The 20,262-nt window shown below is 38.2% G+C and overlaps 1 protein-coding gene across 5 annotated transcripts in view; it reads left to right on the top strand.

The window, feature by feature from the left end:
* Nucleotides 1-18,823, top strand: part of LOC131684460 (uncharacterized) — a 374,204-nt gene extending 355,381 nt beyond the window's left edge. For all 5 annotated transcript variants that reach the window (XM_058967367.1, XM_058967366.1, XM_058967365.1 and 2 more), the window contains one exon: nt 7,384-18,823. In XM_058967367.1, coding sequence (XP_058823350.1) covers nt 8,680-11,031 — 2,352 coding nt within the window. In that variant the 5' untranslated portion in view covers nt 7,384-8,679 and the 3' untranslated portion in view covers nt 11,032-18,823. The remainder of the gene's footprint in view (nt 1-7,383) is intronic.
* Nucleotides 18,824-20,262: the final 1,439 nt, after the last annotated feature.

The raw sequence follows: 20,262 nt of genomic DNA, 5'->3' as shown, positions 1-20,262 counted from the left end.
CTTCTGTTGGTCAAAATACATCTACGTTATATCCAAATTCATTTTTAGTCTGCAACATTAATATATGAAAATTGAAAATCTTATGCCAACAGCATTTTATTTCACGTTTTTATTTTCGCGAGTGATATTTCTTTTAAACAACGATGTGTCTTTTGAAAAAAGTTTACATAAAATCTGTTGTTCAATCGCATCGATGTTGGGGTTTTTTTTATCACTATTGCTTCTGTTAATTCTGTTAATTGGTGGTTCTCCAAGTTTTGGTAAGATATTATTTATTTTTGTCGAATTTCATTTAATCATCAACGATCTTTATTTTAAAATCATCGTTATAGTTTTCCGCATGTACCTGTTCAGTCATCGAATATTCCAGTTCCATTACTTTGGCAAACACCATAAGAAGAAAAATTAAACGTTAAATTTTTCTATATTTTAAACGCGTTAACCATTTACTATAAACATGGGATGTAAAATTGAAAATTTAACGAAAATTGTGTTTTATTCATGCCCACATATATTTTCGTTGTATTTTTTGCGCCCATTACGACATATGCTACATTTGAGTTGACCAATATAATTTTTAAATTTATCACTCCACATGGATGCCACAAAAATAAGATACGACGAACATATTTATGAATTTTTTTTTAACGGAATGCATCATTCGTGTGATCGACCCATATTTATAACATAAAACAATCGAATGTTTTTTTGAGCAAATATTGTCTATTTGGGGGTAATATAGCATTTCGCGAGTTGTCTCTATATGGGAAACACCCAAGTGCGATCGAAACAAAAACAAAAACAAAAACAAAATGAGCGCGTAATTTAACGCACGACCCGATGGCGCATGGCTGAAAAGTCGCTATGTGGATTTAAGAAAAGATTCGCAATATACCGTGCTACCTCTCAGACAGAACCAACTGGAAATAAAACGTGGTGAAGTATGTCAATTTGCAAAAAATATGTCAACGCAGCTTAAAACATGCCCTCTGCTCAACTTTGCTAATCGGCTGGCAACATCCGAGTGCGGTTGTCCGAGGTATTGAGTGACAGAAAATTAAATAACTCCTGAATAATATAATAATCTTTAGCGTTATTATATTATTCAGGAGTTAAATTATACAGAAAACATCACTTTCAATTATCCATAAAGAAAAGCTTGTCTTTTTGCTTTAACTTCAGAGATGCCATTTTTGAACATGAGAGACGCTCCTTCAAAGCGATGCGCATTAGGACGTTGCGACGTTGCCAATATGAACGTTCTCGCGGGTTGCATCAAAGTGGGCCGTGCGTTGAAAGAGCGCATTGTTACAAAATCCTCCATAACTCTCGATAGGAACAAAAATGAAAAAATATCAATACAGATTATTGAAGGTGAAAGATTTCCGCATAATTTGACATACGTTTTAAAAAATTTTAGCGTGAAGAACACAAGAAAAAATACAATTGAAAATTTTAAATAGATGCAAAGTACCGTTATTCACACAATTATAAAGTAAAAACATTTTTATAAGATAGTGCAAATATCATTGCATGAGTGTGCAAAAATTCATTGGATTATCTTCAGTAGTTTTTGAGATATAAAATTTTCAATTTTATCTTGCAATAAAGTTTAAGGGTTAATATCTTGAAGAGAAAAAGGAATTGTAACGAAATATTTATACCAAAAGCTAATCACCATAATCCCTATACAATAAAATATACCTCATGAAGATCGGTGATTTTGCGAAAAATTCGAGGATCACTTGACATGGCTTTACTCAGCGCCGTTCTCGATGTATACGGGAATGCTATATTTAACATTGCCGCATTCGGCGGTGTGCTGCATGTTGTTTCGCGAGGCGAATGACTCAGCTTGGTTAATGTTGTTGAACGAAATCAGCACGCAATGTTTGATATGATGCATTTGTAGGGTTTTCACTTCAGCCAGATTGAGTTTCATCTGCACTTTTAATAACTGTTCCACTTCCCGAATGGCTGGTCTTACGGGGCATTTCGAAAAATCAACAGCAACACAGTTCGGCCGTATCTGGGTTGCTTTTTGCTGGGCACCGTCACTCATCACTAAATCGCACAGTAGGTATAGGCTATTGTTATATGGAGTGCTTGTATGATAGGCACCGATTGATTTTTAGGTAGAATTGACTGTTTCACTTGCGCGGGACGATTTTTTGCTTCTGCTCAAGGCGAGATGTGAAGACAAACTCACCGCTAAGTTTGATTATACCGGGCAGACGAGAAGTTCACAAATTTGCTTGCAAGATTTATTTGCATACAGATCCAAAGAACTACTCATGTTTGAAAGCAGGAATCAATCCCCTTATATTCGAGTAAATCGGGCATACGCCAAGATTACAGATTTGTTTACGAAAGGCCGACGACTGATCTTCAGCAGCTTTACATCATTTCAGTCCCTTGCACAAAACTTTGACTTCACCACGTGACCTTACTTACTATTATTTTAAATTCCACCAACAAGTACTATGTACAACACGGTTTCATTCTATTCTATCCCAGCAAGAAGGGCGGATACCGCCTCCGACGATTGTTTCCAAATCGACATTCTCGCTTTCAAACATATGCTGATCTTTAATCCAAAAGGAAGCAATAAAAATTTAATACCGCTTTTGGCACAAGATGATAATTGAATCAATTTTCAATGTCTAGTATTTCTCAAACATCTGCTACAATAATTTTTTTAACCTTTTCGCTCCTAAATTATTACTACCTTCTCTTCTTTTTTTCTATTCAAGATATACTCAACTATAGTACCTAAATGGATTCTAAAATTTATAAGTAACGTTAGGGGCTCTCAAAAACAAACCTGTTATTTTAGTTATTTAGAGCTAATTAATTACAATAAGATTTACTTCCAGATAGCGCATAGAGAGCACAAATCCAATGCACAGGACAATTGCCCTGATAAGTTACTTTTTTAGAAGCAACAACCACCCAAAACGTCATAACCACGATACGAATCTGATCGATGCACAGTGGGGCCGGGCCGGACAAAACCCCCAAAACTCATTGTCGATTGTATGAAACCTTTGATATTTTTTCCTAAATGTACCATACCTAAAGCTGTATTCGCCACATTTTTGGGTCAATCGATTGAAACATAAGTGCTACATTATTTTCAACCGTACAAGGTCTTGGAAATCTGCAACAATTTGAGTAACAAAAAGTTTTTGTTCGTTCTAATTCATTTAGCTTTAATATGTACTACAATGATAATTTAACAACACATATAGGCATTTCTAATAGAAGATTATCTCAGAAATTCAATGGAGTATTTCGATTTGAGAAATAATGAGTATTTAAAAAGTTATTAATGAAATCAATATACCTATGTTGTTTAACGCGGACTTATTTACATTCAGAGTGCCATATCTTTATCGGTAAAAGCGTGTTGAAGGATCTCATCCAGTTCAACTGACGTAGAATTTTATCAAGTTTTCAAAAATTATAGTGTCATCTTACGCCGTTTTGCGCCGAAGGTTGATATTTGGTCATTTGTAAAATTAGTTTTCTCGTGGAGACGCATGGTATTTTCTAATTTATGAAGTATTCACGGTGTCTCTGGTAGAACAATATTTAGACAAAAAATCAGTATCACTGAAGTACTCACTAATCGAAAGGATAGATTCTTTTCTTTCATCTGAGACAAAATTTGAAATGTTCTATCGGGGGGTCTAGAACATTTATTTTTTTACATTTTAATGATTATTTTTGAAGATTGTGTTTCAATGTCAGAATACATCTAACTTTTAGGGGGATGAATTTTTGGACATACAGTATCAGAAGGAAGGGCTTCTTACGTTAATAAGTACCTCCAACGACAGCAATGACTGATATTTAGCCAATTTCGCGTCCATTCAAATTTTATATTTGAATAATATTTTTACTCGGGTTTTGTTTTGTCTCTGGTAGAACAATATTACCACAAACAAATCAATATTACTGATATACTCACAATCCGGAAACTTACTCCCTTTTTGAAAGAGACAAGATTTGAATTGTTCTTCCTAAGGATCTAGAACTATTTTTTTCATTTTGGAAAAAATAAATAAATATCTAAGTTTCTATATATATGTATAACTCATTACTTATTTGTACTTCGATCTAAGACATTAACTTTTTTTTTAATTGATGAATAAATGTTATCAGAATACAAACTTTTAGTTAATGATGTATTCGCGTTATTTGAATTTTATTGGTTATGTGTTATGTTAATACTTAAATTTTTGGGCTTTATCATGAAGGAACATCATTGAAATCGATACACATTAAAATGATTTTTCAATCAAAGATAAGTCATTTTATGGCACCGATTTCAGTGATTACAATGTTTGTTAGTGCATATCAGCTTCACTCTTTTCTAATATCTGCTTTCTACTTCAACGTGGTAAGCGAGCTAAAACTGTTTTTGTAAATTAACCTTCCGAAATTGGTTGAAATTTTTTATATTTTCTCATTAGACTTGCGACCAATACACTCAAATATTATCATATTTTTCCATGAAAATACTTTTATATAGAAAACGTTTGAGTTTTTCACATCTATCAAGCTGGAAAAATATTTAAATAGATGAGTTTTTGGTCCAAATAGGGTTGTAAACCTGTTCTAATAACATTTTAGAATTTCTTCGAATCGGCGAAGTAATACGTTTTTCTTTAGATTTTATGTTATTGCAGTTCTTTTTTGCTCGGGTTTCTATTCGGACTCTTTCTTTGTTTCGTGGACTAATAAAACCGAAATACTTTTTTTAAGATGGACTTTAAAATTTCAGCTTTCCTATATTTGCTATAATAGAACTGCTATTTTGAACAAACGAACTCTGAAAACAGATAACAGCTAGCTGCTTCTAAACATTTACCGCAGGCTACAAAACTAATAGTATGATTTTGCGGAATATAGAATTTTCTGCTAACGCGTGGATTACTGCTCTTATGTGTTTTTAAAGAGAAAGTCTTTCGATCGTGTTAAAACTCGTGTGAAGCTAAAAACTAAAACAAAATAAATGGAGGAAAAATTGTTCGACGAATCCATAGAACTATGATAGCATTTTGAATATAACATTTGTTACATAGGAACCCCGAGCAAAAATATAATTCGAGAAAACTAAAATGATGGAAATTTTTTGTTTTGCGATTTTCAAGAAACGTAATTGCCAGCTCGAAACTAGCTAAATTGTGTAAATGGTGTCTTCGAGGGATTTTACTAACGCTACAAGTCCGTTCTTCTGACACTGTGAGTTCACTAATTTAACCTTCTATAAGTGAGATATGTGTTTAGAGCTATTCATTGAAAAAATACTTAAAAATTGATCGTCATAACTATGTTAAAAAATAAATGTTCTAGACCCCACGATAGAGCATTTTAAAGTTATGCTCAGATGAAAGAGGAGTGAGTAAGCTATCGATTAGTGAGTACTTTAGAGATACTGATTTTTTTGTCTAAATATTTCGTCCTAGAGACACCGTCTATTGCATTATTATTCACTGATGGATTTCTTTTTCTGGACGCTGCTTGTAAACTCAGGATTTGGGGTGATTTCCTTAGTACAAATATAAGTATGCCTTATCCGTCTTGCAACTATGGCACGTGTTTCCACATTTCCACAGTTGTCTGCAGTATAGAAAAATTCAAATAAATAGAAGCCGACGATGCAAACTATTATCATATCTTTTCATGAATCATGTAAGGTAAACGCGTGAGTGTATGAAGTGTTCTTTTCTACCCAATTTTTAGTTATTGGCCAGTGATGTAACATTTAATTTCAAGTGAAAGCTCCCTATTGAATCTATCGCAATCAACAATCAAATTCAAAACCCCCCTCAATAATTCACTTCCAAATTGACGAGAGTTTCATGCAAAAACCCCCACGACTCTATTTCAAAGCATACACAAACAGTGCAAAGTATGCTCAGGATATTTTTGCACGGATAACTAAGTCAATACCCATAAGGAGAGATGTTCATATCATCATTGGAGTTGAAAATCAATGGAAAAGTATTGAGTGGCTTAGCTGCAGTATGCATCGTATGAGCAACTAGGGCATCATTTGAGATCTTTTTCAAAATCAAATAAACCTGTCATCTTTTAATAGCTTTGGCGATAAATATAAATAAGTAAACCAATAACACAAGAACTTAAAGCATTCTATTAAAAATCCTTTAGATATGCTATCTTTTATAACTATTCTAAACGCATACGTTTATAAATTAGTACATGAGGATTATCTCGCAAAGAGCTATGAAGGGACGATTTTTTATGATGGTGTTCAGATTGGACTGAAGATCTACAAACAAATGTAAAAAATCATATCATTTTTTAATCACCAGATTTCGATGAATTGGAACCACCCTAGCTGAATCGTTATTAAGGACTACCCTAGGAAATCAAAATGTTTTTGTTCACTTACGAAGTATCTGTTTTGAAAAGTTAATAAAATTCACTTTTGCGAAATTTAAAAAAAAAACTTTTAGAACCACCCTAGGCCGTCTAATTTTCATTTAAGCGTCCTAATTTAATTAAAATCGAGCTCAGCGCACCAAAATTACCCTTAGATGATATTTTCAGTAATTTTAAACTACTTTTGCGGTTTTGTCCATCTTTTGTATGGAATGTATCCACTGTGCGATGTGGAAGAAATTTCGCATCGAAATGCACTGAAACGAAAAGCTGGTATCAGTTTTCCTTTTAAAATTCCGCCTTCTAAAGAGTTTGCCTTATGAAATTCCGCCTTGCAAAAAGTTTGCTTTTTGAACTTTCGTCTTTTGATTTTTCAGCCTTTTAGATTCGGCCTTATGATTTTTAGCCTTACTGTCTTGACCCGGGATTTGGAACAAAATTGCCTTTTAGTCAGTTCGCGAGCGAATTGTCCGAGATCTTCAGTTGACTTGTTGTTTATACATAATCATGCTTGGTAAGTTACGCAATGATGACAACCATAACATTTTCTCGTTTTACAGAAGTCGTTTGATTATCTATTCACTCTAAAAATGTTTTTATTAAAACAGTTTAGTTTAAAAAGTTATGGAAAATTCCGTATGTCTCAATTTGTTCATATGCTGCTTTAACGCAAGTTTTTTCATGCAGGTAGGGGAGGGAGGGTAACAGTGGAACTATGAAAACGTATTGTTTTCATAGTTCCACTGTTACCCTCTTTCCCCTACTCCAAGAAATACTCTATTAGGAAATAACTAGACCTGAGCAAAAGAAAATCCTAATTTCTTGGTTCAATTATAAATCAACAAAAACCCCGCTCGAAAACCCACCCTAAACTGCACAATCACTCCTCATGGAGCAGCCGCTAGCAAGCGGCAAAAGAATCCTTTCAAAATCGATTAACGGCAACTCTTTTATTATCCGTTTTTTCAGCTCCACGTGCGTACACACTACCAACCCCCGCCAGGCCTGACCAAAGGCATCGAAAGCTCGCAAGTGTGGATCCCGGCATGTAGCAGACGTAACACTGACTTGAACTTGAACTTCATCGTGTCGAAACTTGAACTAATTAATAAATTGAACAAGAGTTAAACTGTGGTAAGGCTAAAACAGCGCTTAACCGATGAAAGCAAAGTGAGAAATAAAAACATTTAAACGAACCGACATGGTGTTTTAGCACGGAAACTTTAATTGAGGTGAATGCAGCTCCGTTTCATATAGATTGAAAAAAAAACACGCAAACAAGCGGCAGCGGTAAAAATATAAACATTTCAAAAGTGGCATCGAATGTGGTATTTGCGTCAATCATTGGAGCATAACAGAACAGAACATCCAGCCGGTTCAAGTAACGCAGCCGCCTGTCCACCACTCAGCCCGAAACACCACTGCGAAGGCGAGAGTGCTTTGGCCTAAGCCGAAGCATCAACGGTTCGGGTTCGGGTCGAGCTCGACGAGATCAGCAGAACACCACCACAGTAGAGTCGATAAACATACCAACACATAACACGCAGGCGGCAAGAACCCGATGTGTAAAGAACAATAATCCGTGTAAACTGTGGTGAGAAAAAGATTTTACCGAGCATTTTGTGTCTTCGGGTATCGGTAAAATCCGTCGTGTCCATACAACGCACATATACTGTGAAATAGAGAGAGAGCGAGTACGCGGAAGAACTATAGCAACAACGACGAAGACGAAAATTTGCCAACATCCAGTTAGCAGTTAGTCGACGGTTGGCACGGCAGCGGTGTGGATTCATTGTTTCATTCATCAGATGACGGCCGCGCGACGAGCAAGTGTTTTCTCGAAAAGCAGTGCTTGAGAATTGGTTTCCAGTGCGAGCAAATTATGATGTGTGTCTAGGCAAAGAACAATCAACAAACGAAACAAACCGTCAGACAAATTAGTGCGAAAAATAATGAGCCATCTATTATTGGTGGTGTTAAAACGGATACAAAATTGTCGTTGTGTACACACGAAGAAAAAATCGGTGCAGTGAATTGTAAATCAGTTGCAAGTTTTCATTTCTTCATCACACGAGTATGGAAGAGTGACAAGCGAAGTGTTTAAAACCCCCAGACGGGTGAAACAATGAAACTTCGGTGCCAAACACGGTTCTGAGTGCCGAAAAGTGCGATAGCTGAAGCGAAACTTTTCGGTTTATACAAAATAATCACACAGAAAATGACGAAATCCAAGCTAGCAACGGAAAGTGAAACTCGTGAAGCACAATGTTAGCCGTTGATTGCCTGGTCGGTGGATTACTACTCAGTTCGATCGGTGTGAATATCCTAGCGCTCGGTGCTTTCTGGGTCACTCCAAGTCTTCGAACAACAGCGAATCGTTTCGTGATTAATTTGCTGGTTGTGAACTTGGTATGTTGTATAATTCTTGGCCCATCGCTGCTGCTGAATGCATTTACATCGAAATCAGCGCCGGTTTCACCATCGACGGTGGTGGTGTTGGCCGCGACCACAGCGTCGACCTCAACCACTACAACTGCTGCAGCGGCATCGACCTCCGGAAACGGCAGCAGCGTTGTTGCATCAGCCGGACTTCCATACGCGATCGCAGTGAATGCCACTATCAGTGAAGATGATAATGTACATAATAGAACCTATAGAGTAGTTAAATGTCGGAACGCCACCACCATTGGATGTGATACTATATTGATAAGAAGTAATGTAAATGTTGAAGATGTGCGGTACGTGAAATCACATCACGGTGATGTAATCGATTCCAAACTGACGCTGACAAAGATAAGATGCTGGGGGCTCGACTTGGTCGTCGCTCTCGGGGCTCTCTCGGTGCTACTAGTGGTCGGAGATACCTGGTGTGCCGTTACCGATCCTTTGCGATACCACTCGCGAATCTCGGACTTGAAAGCTTGGGCATTTATTGCCGGCACCTGGCTATTGGGAATCGCCTTCGGAATAGCTTCCGGCTTCCGGGGTGATCAGAAAAACATTACCCTATTTAATAGCCGGCTGACGAGTGCCGAAGCGACAACCGCATTTGATGCTAGTCATTTAAACAATAAGAATCTAACGGCGGCCAGTCAGCGAGATAATGGCCTAATAAATCATCTCAACATTTCCGAGGATCTGTACAATACAATATTCTCCTACACGTATTTTGTGATTGTCATTCTGTTGCCGTTCGCACTTGTGTGCGGCATGTACTGGCGAATATACTCGGAGGCGCGAGAGAGCGGCCAGCGGATGCGGCAAAATGGTTCTTCGCCTCTGCTACAAAGTGCACTAAACCTGGCAGCAGTTTCGGCACAGAAACAAGCGGAAAAGCAAGCTGAACACCATCGCCAGCAACCAGACCGAGACGGAGGGTGCGATGGGCTGACAATGAAAATCGATAAACAGATTCATTATGAAGATGAAACCATCACTGTTAATAGTATTGAACACAGCAGTAGTATTAAACAAAAATATTCCTGTCTGAAGCCTTTATTGCAACAGTCACCGGAGTCTACACCGACACACCAACCGATACAGCATGGCGTTGAAGAATCGTCAATAGTACAAATGGTTAATAGTACCACCGTAGCTTCCCTTTCCATACCGGCTAACCGGCTTCAAACTTCACTAAAACAGGAAAGAAACCACAGCATTATGCTATCATCATCGGAAGCTGGCAGATTAACCTGCAAGGATGCTTCAAATAAAATTCGACGAAACCACAGTGCTGGTCGTCTAGTTAGCTTCAATGAGCAAAACCAAGAGCTACTACCTGCCCTACGACAGGTCCAATCGACTCCGAACTTCCAGAAGCTAGTTCCTTCGGAGTTCGATCACATTGGCAATCATCACATCCTGTCCCTGCCAGCGGTTCACGTGCCCCCAAAGGCCCTGAGCTATATGACATCAATAAGGCATCGTTTGTCGAACGCATCTTCGCTGTTCAAATATCGTGAAGAATCGCGGGCAGCTAGAATCAGCATTCTGGTGATAATTATGTTTCTCGTGTCGTATTTACCATACGGGATCCTAGTATTAATGCAGGGGCATGTCGATCTGTTCCTGGTGTCCGACCAAGCTCTACTGGCCATATTGACTGTAGTAATTGCGAACTTGAGCTCGCCCTTCATCTTTGCCTACAGGAATAAGCGAGTACGACGAGGTGTTAAGCGCCTGCTTGGAATCGATAGAAAAACTAATGAACGACTACTGAGGCTTACCAGTAGCAATACTCACTTCAACAACAACAACAACATCAACAGTAACAACAACTACAGCGCCAATATTAGCTTTCATAACGCAACCAACGGGGCCGACGGAAGTGCTTCCAATGGTCACATTTCCACCCACCACAAGTCCCACAAGGTCCGGATCGCCGGCCTATCGCGGAGTAATAGTACGTGTAAATATCTCACCCCCAACCACGCGGCAGCCGTGGCCGTCGCCAACGGGTTCATAGTGGAGTTTGAGCGCTACCCCTCGGATGAGCTCAACAGTCTGTGCATCCAGAAGAAATCGATACTGAAACGAGTCTGTGATAGTTCGCGGAAGTGGGGCTGCAACTTTGCCACCAATTCCTGTACCAGCAACGATGAGCAAACGGAAGTGTAGCTATAATGTGGTAATTTAATCTAAAATATTTTGTTTCTTCACTTTCTCATTACGGTGTGCTCAAACGTCTCATGTCTCTCGTCATATCGGTCCGACACTATAATACGTCAGCATACGTCAGGCCAAAAGGTTATATTGTCACGCTATTTTCAAGTATCCCGAAGACATCCCACGCCACGCACGTATCGCACCTTTTACTTACAAACTGCCAGTTTATGCCATCAATCTGTTACCGCCTTTTCCGTGGTTTGACGCTTTTCGGAATGATATATGTACTCTCGCGTTCCCAGTCTAAAATGAAAATTGAACTGTTTTAATTTGAGTTTTTGCATTCTAGCAGATTTGTAACTCAGATCTGAATTCAGATTTTCGGGGTTCAATTCGATGTTTTTAGATTGTATTGTTTATTTATTATCACTGAAAACGTCAAAATTTCCGACCCAACTAATAGTCAAAACACACCAACGATCCTTAATCCCACCCTGCCTAGGTCTTACACCATTTCACTTTTCGAAATTTTCTACACCCGACTGTGCATTTTTCGCTCTCTCTCTCTGTCTTTCAACCCGTCACACTATGCCAAAACGAAAACTTTCCATCGGATTCTCGCCGATATTTACATAAAAGACGCATTAGTTCACGGTGCTACTAATTTGCATCCTGTTCGGGATACCTACCTGGGGTTTACACGTGCCGGACCCTCAGAACCAGCTGTACACTGTAAACAGAGAGAAGTTCAAATTTTATTACTGTTGCTATCGCGTAGTTCTGCATAGACACACGATAAGCTATGCTTCCACTGCTGTTGTAGCGAGACCCCCTCCCGATCCGTCGATCGTAAATGGTCGGGTCGAGTGAAACGGGTTAAAGGAAAACGATTGCGATTAAATCTTTCCCATTTGGGACTTTATAAATTGTTAGATACACAAATAGATAGTACAGTCCAGGTTCGTGGGAACCATCTGGCGGTCGGGACAGACAAATTTATTGGCTGACTATGGTTGATTGCGCTGACTACTGCAGAACGTGTGTTTTCAACGATTGCAGGCTTGGGATTTCCTGTGTCGGTGAACGATTGGAACGGCGCGTGTTAGAACACTTGCTCCACATAGTCTGATATCCTTTGTTTTGTCTTTTCAATCGAAACTTGCGTAAACGTGCCGCCGGCCTGCCTTGACTCACTCACTCGTCAAACGAACGATAAGGTAGGCATAAGGCCCTGCAGTCGGTGTTTTATTGTTTCGTTCTAGTTTACAGCCCTGCTGGTGCTGGTTACAGTGTGCATATACCGGTTATGCTAATGGGAAGAGACGTCGCTATAGCGACAAACATTTCATACCTCTGCCGCAGGTTTGCTGATCTTGCTGCTGCAGGGTGCTGCTTTTTGCCTGAATTCTCTCGCTCTTGCCTTATTTTTCTTGGCTGCACGTACTGAATACGACGCGTCAGGTTAAAAATAATTCTAGACTAGGAGAGAAAGACAGGCCTCGTTGCACAGCGGGGCGGTGAATGGGGACCGGGACTCTTGTACGAAGAAGAGGAATTTCCTCCAGGGCATAAACGATGTGTGTGCGTGGCTCCTTAGAGTCTCACCATTAGCGTTGTGATTTTTATAGGAGTAGGTCGGTTATGGCAGTATGTAGCTTCGAAATTACGAGAAAAAAGAAAAATATTTTTCAAGCTTTCGAATGTCTGACATTTTCTGTCCATTGTGTCTTGTCTACCAGCTGTTGATCTTTAGATCGACATATTTATTGGCAACTGACCTTTAGAATATTTCGAAATGAGTTTTACAAGTTTGAAAGCATTAAACCCGTGGTATGAACTGATTGTGACAAGCCGATTCGTAATTCTCTCTTTCTCTCATATACACTTAGCTTGCCGGTATATATATGTTACGGTTCGCGATCACCCAAGTTTTGAATTAGCTTGCCAAAAATCGTGGGTAAATTATTGCCAAAAACACTTCCCAATTACATTTAAAGAGAGTAGGAGACAGTTCATCTAGATCAAACAAGAAATTTTAAACATATATTTATCGATTAATCTACCTTTATAAAATATGTGTGCAGAATGCTGAATTCCAGGCGGTGAGGCACTTAGAACCCCAGAACCGTCTTCACGCATGGGCATACTGGGCCATGGCCAGGGGCCCCGCAATTTTTGGGGCATATATAATATCTTTCTAAGGACTACGTCAGCGAAAAAATAAATCTATAATGTTATTTTCGTATAATCTCGAAAAATTTTAAAACTCCCTTTGCAAAAGTGTGATTGAAAATTGAAAATCGACCACACCTTTTGCTTTAAATCTGATAAAAGGAAACAAATCAAACGATATTTGTAGACCCTCGAACATTTAGTGGGATATATTGCATGTAATTTTTTTTTGGTCCCAATATTTTTGCCACGAAATATTTCTATGAACATTTTTATATTGCGGAATGTTTCCAATAAAAGTACGGTTAATGCGGAAGTGAGGGAAGGAAAGGTTTTAACGGTTAAAATAGCCTTGTATAAGTGGGTCTTTTCATTGAATTACTATACAATAATGCAACATTTTAACATTTTCCTAATTTTTCATTGCGGAATTTTGAAAAATGGGCTAGTTACAGTGCGGCACATCGAAAAATTCGGTGCACATCATATCTCAAAATCTACTATGGTGTTTCCTATTCAAACTGTTTTAAGAGAATGGTATTGAAATTAATTGTACCGCTCATATTATTAGGTTCGAAAAATTTCAGATTTTTCGCTTTGAAACCATTTTTAATCGAACATTGTCTAACCATTAAGGTACCATTTGTACTTTCAAACGGTGAAAATGTTAATTATTTTTATAATACAAATTTATTCTCCGTCGGTCTCATTTCGCACTAAGGACTTCTCACCGACACCAGAGAGGCGACTCCACCATCCTAAACCATTGGCGCCATCTTCGAAATACTAATTTGCTCAATAGGTGACTGTATTTGTAGTTCGAATTTTCAAGTTCGCTTTTTACGCCTCCCCAGTCACAATAAACGAATGCACGAAACTTCTGTCGGAATATATTACAAAAATCTGCCTTACCAGCAATTCGTGCAAAAAGTGACATCATTTCAAAGAATCGTTAGTTATATTACTGCAGTAAAGTATACTAACATCAAAAATAAATGAATCTCGAGGCGATTGACGCATCTAGGTTCAACATAATATTGATTGATTTCAAAGTTTGTAATATTCAGCCATCTGTAAACGAAGTGTAATATTGATTAGAAGAAAAATCGGGATTAATTATAAAGTTAGAAATCGACTTTGTCCAATTTCATCATATCAGAAACATTGAGAAGGTGATAACAACACTGAACAAAACAATGTAACTATTGTGAGTCCCGTAGTCTAAGTTGTGAAATACATACGTTTCATAGCATTATCATGTTTGGATCGTAAGCAAAACATATATGTTTATGTTGAATTTCATAGGCAAGATTATAACACAACGCAATTGTCATAATTTATTTCAATATTTATTCCTTTACCAACCATTATTTCCGAATGTTGAAAACTTGTAAAAAAATACCGAAAAACTCAATTTTCAAAAGATTCGACCACAGCTCGTTCATGTTTGATTGTCACTCATTTTATGTATGCCGCAAATCATTTACACTAGAATCATGAAATCAATTGATACTAGGTGTTTAAACGTGGTGTATCTATTCAGGAGACGATATATCAACACTAGTATACTGAGGAGACAATAAGAGCTGTACCAGTCCAAGTTCCGCCACGACATACACTGTATGATTGAACAAGCCAATGAAACAAAGATACTTTAATGATCTGTTGCTGTTAATGATTTTTACACAGACTTATTGTCATTTGTCAAGAAAATCAGTGGCATCACTTGCTTTATTGTCCACTAGCTTGCCTTTCATTTTCTTATATCTCCTGTAATTTGTGTCTTTTCCGCTTTGTGGTCTGAGAATTTTCACTTTGCGTCTCACTGATGGTAGAATTTCTGTCGAACAAGATCCCTTATAAGAGACTTCCATTTAAAACTAAACACATTGAACTCAGTTGGACCATATTTGAACTTCTGGTGCATCACAATTAATCTGTATTCTAAAGATTTCGAAAGAGCTTAAGTAGAAATATGCCGCCGTGCTTTCATATATATATTTTTGCCCAGATAAGAACAGATTTTTTTAGCATGCCTGAAGCAAGCGAATAACATTACTGGCGACAAGTATTTGATGAAACACTACCACGACAACATGCCCGCCCACAAAGTTGAGATCGATAGTGTGGTCACCGATTCAAGATTTTCATTAGTGCGGGTAATGCGAAAATTTGGAATAGCAATTGCTTACGAGAGGACAAAATTATATCTCCCTTCAAACTCGTATCGGCGATGCATTGCACCAAATATAAGCAAATGGGCCACTGTAGCAATAAGACCCGGTGTGGCAAGTGCGCTTAGATTCATTAGTATGACTTTTGCTCCGCGAACAAACAGCGCTCGGTGAATCTGAAGCGTTTCTTAAAAAAAAACGCTCTAAGAACTCTTTTGCAGAAATACTTAAGAGCGAACTACGTCATTGAATACGATAAATCATTATACTCTCTTGGTTCAGGAAGAGTGTGACTCTGACGATCCCCTTGTGGGACATGTTTTATTACTCCTGAGAGGTCTGTAAAGGGCAAGAATTTTTTCTTGGGAGCCCGCCAAATATAATGCCTAAAGGAAGCGCTGACACAAAGCCAAAGCAAACAGCCTCTGGTCTAAGAAATTAGAAATCAAACGAGGAGATTCCAGCACTTCCGGGAACACCAAAAGTCTCAAGTGGATGAACATTTCAACCACAGATTCAGCCGGTCTGATTCGGCCTACGTTGAGCCACGGCTATTTTGTGTTTTTGCGGAAACGCTCTCGGTAGCCAGGAGATCTCAATGCTATTCTCTTCCCGATGATAATCGATCTATCCACAATATTTGGTATAGCTTTAAGGAGCGTGAAGCTTCGATCAGTAAGAACTACGCTAGGAATGAACGGCATGACTTATTATATTTCATCGAAAATTGTCTCAGCATTTTGCTGTAATTTTCTAAGTGCGTATGCGATTGGTCGCTGGCGCTAAGGTATTTTTAAAAGGTATATCCTAGAGAAATGCAACACTTGGCCGAATATGGTGAGGTTGCAGCTAAACTTTATTGGCGCCATATTAGCAAATATATTCAAAGAGTTACACTTGTCCGTCGATCTGTTTCAGTGACTGTTCAGTACCGTACTCGGACACCAATATTTTTTCACACACTTCAAATGTATATACTTATCCGGCGCAAAAAACTAAATTTGTCTTTATTCTTCTTAAGAATCCGTTGAATATCGATTATATCCGGTTAAAATAAGACTTTTCAAATCCCTTCTTCGCATCCAACTAATGACATTGAATTAACATCGAACGCTTTCATCGCCACTTTGTACCCTTTTAAAATTTACGCTCAATTGATACATTCAATGTATCTAGGTTTTCAAGTCATCTCCATGACCAATTGCTTGGATTCCCTTTCCAAGTTCTTCTCAAGATTCGATACTGTCTTGGGCTGCAAAAAGTTGTGCATAAATGACCATGACTAGCTATCAGTTACACTTAATTCGGTTAGTAGTGAACGGACCAGGAACTTGAACTTGTCACGAGTCGATTTAGCACATTATAGAGACTCGTTTTTTTTGTGCAAGCAATTATTTTGCGGAATCTGCTACCGGTTGACAAAAATCATTCTCGTAGGTGAGTGCAGAGTGTTTAGGTTGGTTAAAAGAGAGGAATTGGTTTTAATTGAAATTTTTATATTAAATGTGATGTGAGATGTGATTAATGTGAAAATGTGGAATTTATTAGTGCTGATTATTATATGGTGAAGTGAATTTCGATTGGAGAAGCAAAGAAGTAGTCCATATTCCACGAAAATATTTAAAATAAATAAGTAAAAGAAATTAAGGTTCATGTCACCCTTCTCTAAAACCCATGAGTCTAACAAATAGGAATGTAATTTTCTAATAAATCGATAACATTCAAATCTGAACTATTTGTAGATCTTGTTCCAAACATGAAACAAGCTGCCTAAAATAAAAGTCTGCCTTACCAATGTTAGTATACGACGCCTTCGATTCAATAAAAAGCTTTTTAAGACCTTGAGCATTTTCTAAGAAGATACAAGATAGAAATACTACGTTTCTCATGGTTTTCGGTAGGCCCGTAGCCTGCGGTTGGCTGGATTGGCTGGATTGGCCTCCGCCAAGGGGGGCGCCGAAATCATCAATTTTATGGAATCATTGGAATAAGGAAGGTACACATTAAGTCATTGTTTGCAAGTCGCAGAAATTCGCAAGTACAGAAGCCCATGCTACGACGCTGTCAGTCCCATCCAGATGCACAATAAATGGTATTGTTCTCCAATGTAAAGTGTATATTGAGAGATTCACTGAAACGTGCACGCCGCACCAACTGCACTTGTATATGCTTATTTGCGCTTGAAATTAAGTAATGTAGCGGTAGTAATAAGCCTCCCATTTTGGTTTAAAGGCAAGGACAACAAAACAGAATTTGATTGATTAGTTTAACTCATTTAACTCATTTAACCAATTTTATCAATTCTGTAATTTAAAAAAACTTTTGAATTATACTGAACGCGGTGAATTTGGCACCACTTGCACCTCTGGTATAATCAACCTGTACAAAACGTTGCGTAATGCAGGTCTGTTTTTGGAACAACATATGTTATCATTCAGCCCTTCGTTATGCAAAATCGCGATATTATGCCAGATGAGCTAAGCGCGGTGTTTCACGGAGTGCGGCCGTTCCTTTTAATCGGGCCGCGTGGAATTTTGAGGAAATGCGCTAATACTAACATAAATAACGTACGTTTTCGAGTGGTGCGAGACGAAAATTTCAAATGCAAAGACTTCATATTGCAGGCATAGCGAAAATTATTGCAGTCACTAGTACTTTCTCAATTTTATAGAAATATAAATAGCACAGCACTGCCGTTCTACGCATAATTGTCCCATGTTGCTTTTTGGTCATTTTCACTTTTTTTAATCAAACAGTCCTTTTTGATGTATATTTTCAGAAAACACATCCAAATCATAAAGTTTGTTTGAAGACTTCGTGAAAAAATACCAAGTCTGTTTGTCCCATGGTTGATATTCTACGCATAATTGTCCCACTAACAAAAATCCCAAAAAAGTGCGCAATAAAAAAATAATTACGTAGCGTTTAGTTAAGAAGTACATTACGCTAGATATCGGTCACTGAAAAAATTGATGGAAAAATACAGGATCATTAAAAAAGAGATGGCAGTGGCAATATTAATTATAGCAGTGAGAACAATCCTGTAAAGCTCTTCATTACTATCGTCGCTTGCATAACATGGCGAACGCATCTAGGATAATGAGCCTATTTTCGCAATGTTTCTATTATCACGCTACCCATTTAAAGCCGTTGGTTAGTGCAGCGTTTGCTATCTTTGTTCAACAAATTGGATCAAATGGTAGGGCGACAATTGGAGCACTCGATTGGAACTTTAGTTGCGATCAAACACTAGCATTTTATCGTTTTCAGGCCATTTGTGTTATTAGATTGGTTCTTAAGAACGAAGCAAGGTTGTGAATGCCAAAATAATGCACTCCATCGAGTGTAGGCAGAGTAATTAATGATCTTGTGTGGTACCCTTCTAAATACAGTAAAAATAGGTACTTTATCCTATTTCCAATTTTGATGAAGCAACAAATCTCCCGAGTAACAGAAAAACTCACGACATACACTTTTGTAAAAAAAAATAAGTTATGAGCATCATTTACATAGATCGTTATGGGACTGATATGCGTAGAACTTTCCGGTGTCCGCTCGATTTCTCGGCATAACAGTCCCACTTAACATTTTTCCTAAAAACTAACGTTAATTGAATCTCTATAATAAAAAACTGGACTGATTATATTGAAAACGATTGCCATGAACGTAATATTAGACAATAAAGCTTTATTTGTTGCACCGTTTCTCTCCAGATTGCTAATACAATTTTCATTTTCAATCGCGTTTTTCTCAGTTGCCAGTTTTGTAACATGGGACAATTGGGCGTAGAACGGCAGAGCACTGCTATAGCAAAGATCGTGGAGTGAGCTAAATAGATAAAAGCGGCAGGTGAGCATAGCGTAGTTCGTAAATCAATTTCCTTGTACGCAGCTCACCTAGGTTCGATACCCAATCCCGTCTGTAGAGTTTTTCAAAAGATATTTTGGGCCGAACGGAAGCGAAGGACCCTAAAGTTCAAACATCTATAATCGAAATAAAAATAATCAAGAAAACAACTCCACGTCGTACCGTGAGAATTGAGGTCTCCGCGGTGTCGGGAGGAGTTCCGCTGTAACACAAAGTGCTCGGTGCCCCGAACCCAAGCCTATCCAGCCCTGCGCTAAGTTACATCTCTGGCTGAAATTTTTGGCCCCTTGAGATAGTTCGTGTTTCTGGAAGCGCTAGAACCTACCGGTTTGATCTCGAACTACTGCGATCAGAGGCAGTTTTCTAGGTTTTGCATCAGCGCGTCCTCGAGCTGTTGTATTTGGTGGCCACTCAAGAGAATTTTTTTAGTTTTTTTTTCAAGGACTCTCGTCAGCCTATAGTTTCTAGGTGTAGTAATAAGGGGATGTCAGAGTCGTACTCTTCCAGTGGTAAATGGTGTAGCTCTCGTCAGTTTTCCTGCAAAGCTGTGCGTTAGCATTTTGTATACTTGAATGTTGTTAATCAGCATTCAAAAAGCTATTTAAAAACTTAGTAAACAGGATTTCTAATGCACAACAGCTGTAAAAAAGATTTTTAATGGTAGTGCAGTAACGCAGACGTATATTTTACCAAAAGCGGCTTTTAAATAGTATTTAAAGCTAGTCGATGATCACGCCGTCGATCTCTACTTTCTATGCGTGAATATAGACACGGTGGTCCTCTATACAGTAATGTTATTTTCTTGCTGTAGATAGGATATCATAATGCTGAGCTTATCTGAGTGTCCTTTCGTGATATCTACGCGTCCAAATAATTGAATTGTTCCAGTTCTTTAGAATGTGTCTTTTTGAGGCGAGTTCATTAATGCACGGTTTAAAAACCCGACGCAAAGGGAAAAGTTGATGAGGTAGAACTTATGGGAGATATTAGAAATTGAAAGACGAGTCACGCAACAGTACAACAAAAATGT

Source organism: Topomyia yanbarensis, chromosome 2, assembly GCF_030247195.1.
Source record: "Topomyia yanbarensis strain Yona2022 chromosome 2, ASM3024719v1, whole genome shotgun sequence".
Classification (NCBI taxonomy): domain Eukaryota; kingdom Metazoa; phylum Arthropoda; class Insecta; order Diptera; family Culicidae; genus Topomyia; species Topomyia yanbarensis.
Note: the sequence above shows the minus strand (reverse complement) of the source record. Positions and strands in the feature narration are given on the sequence as shown.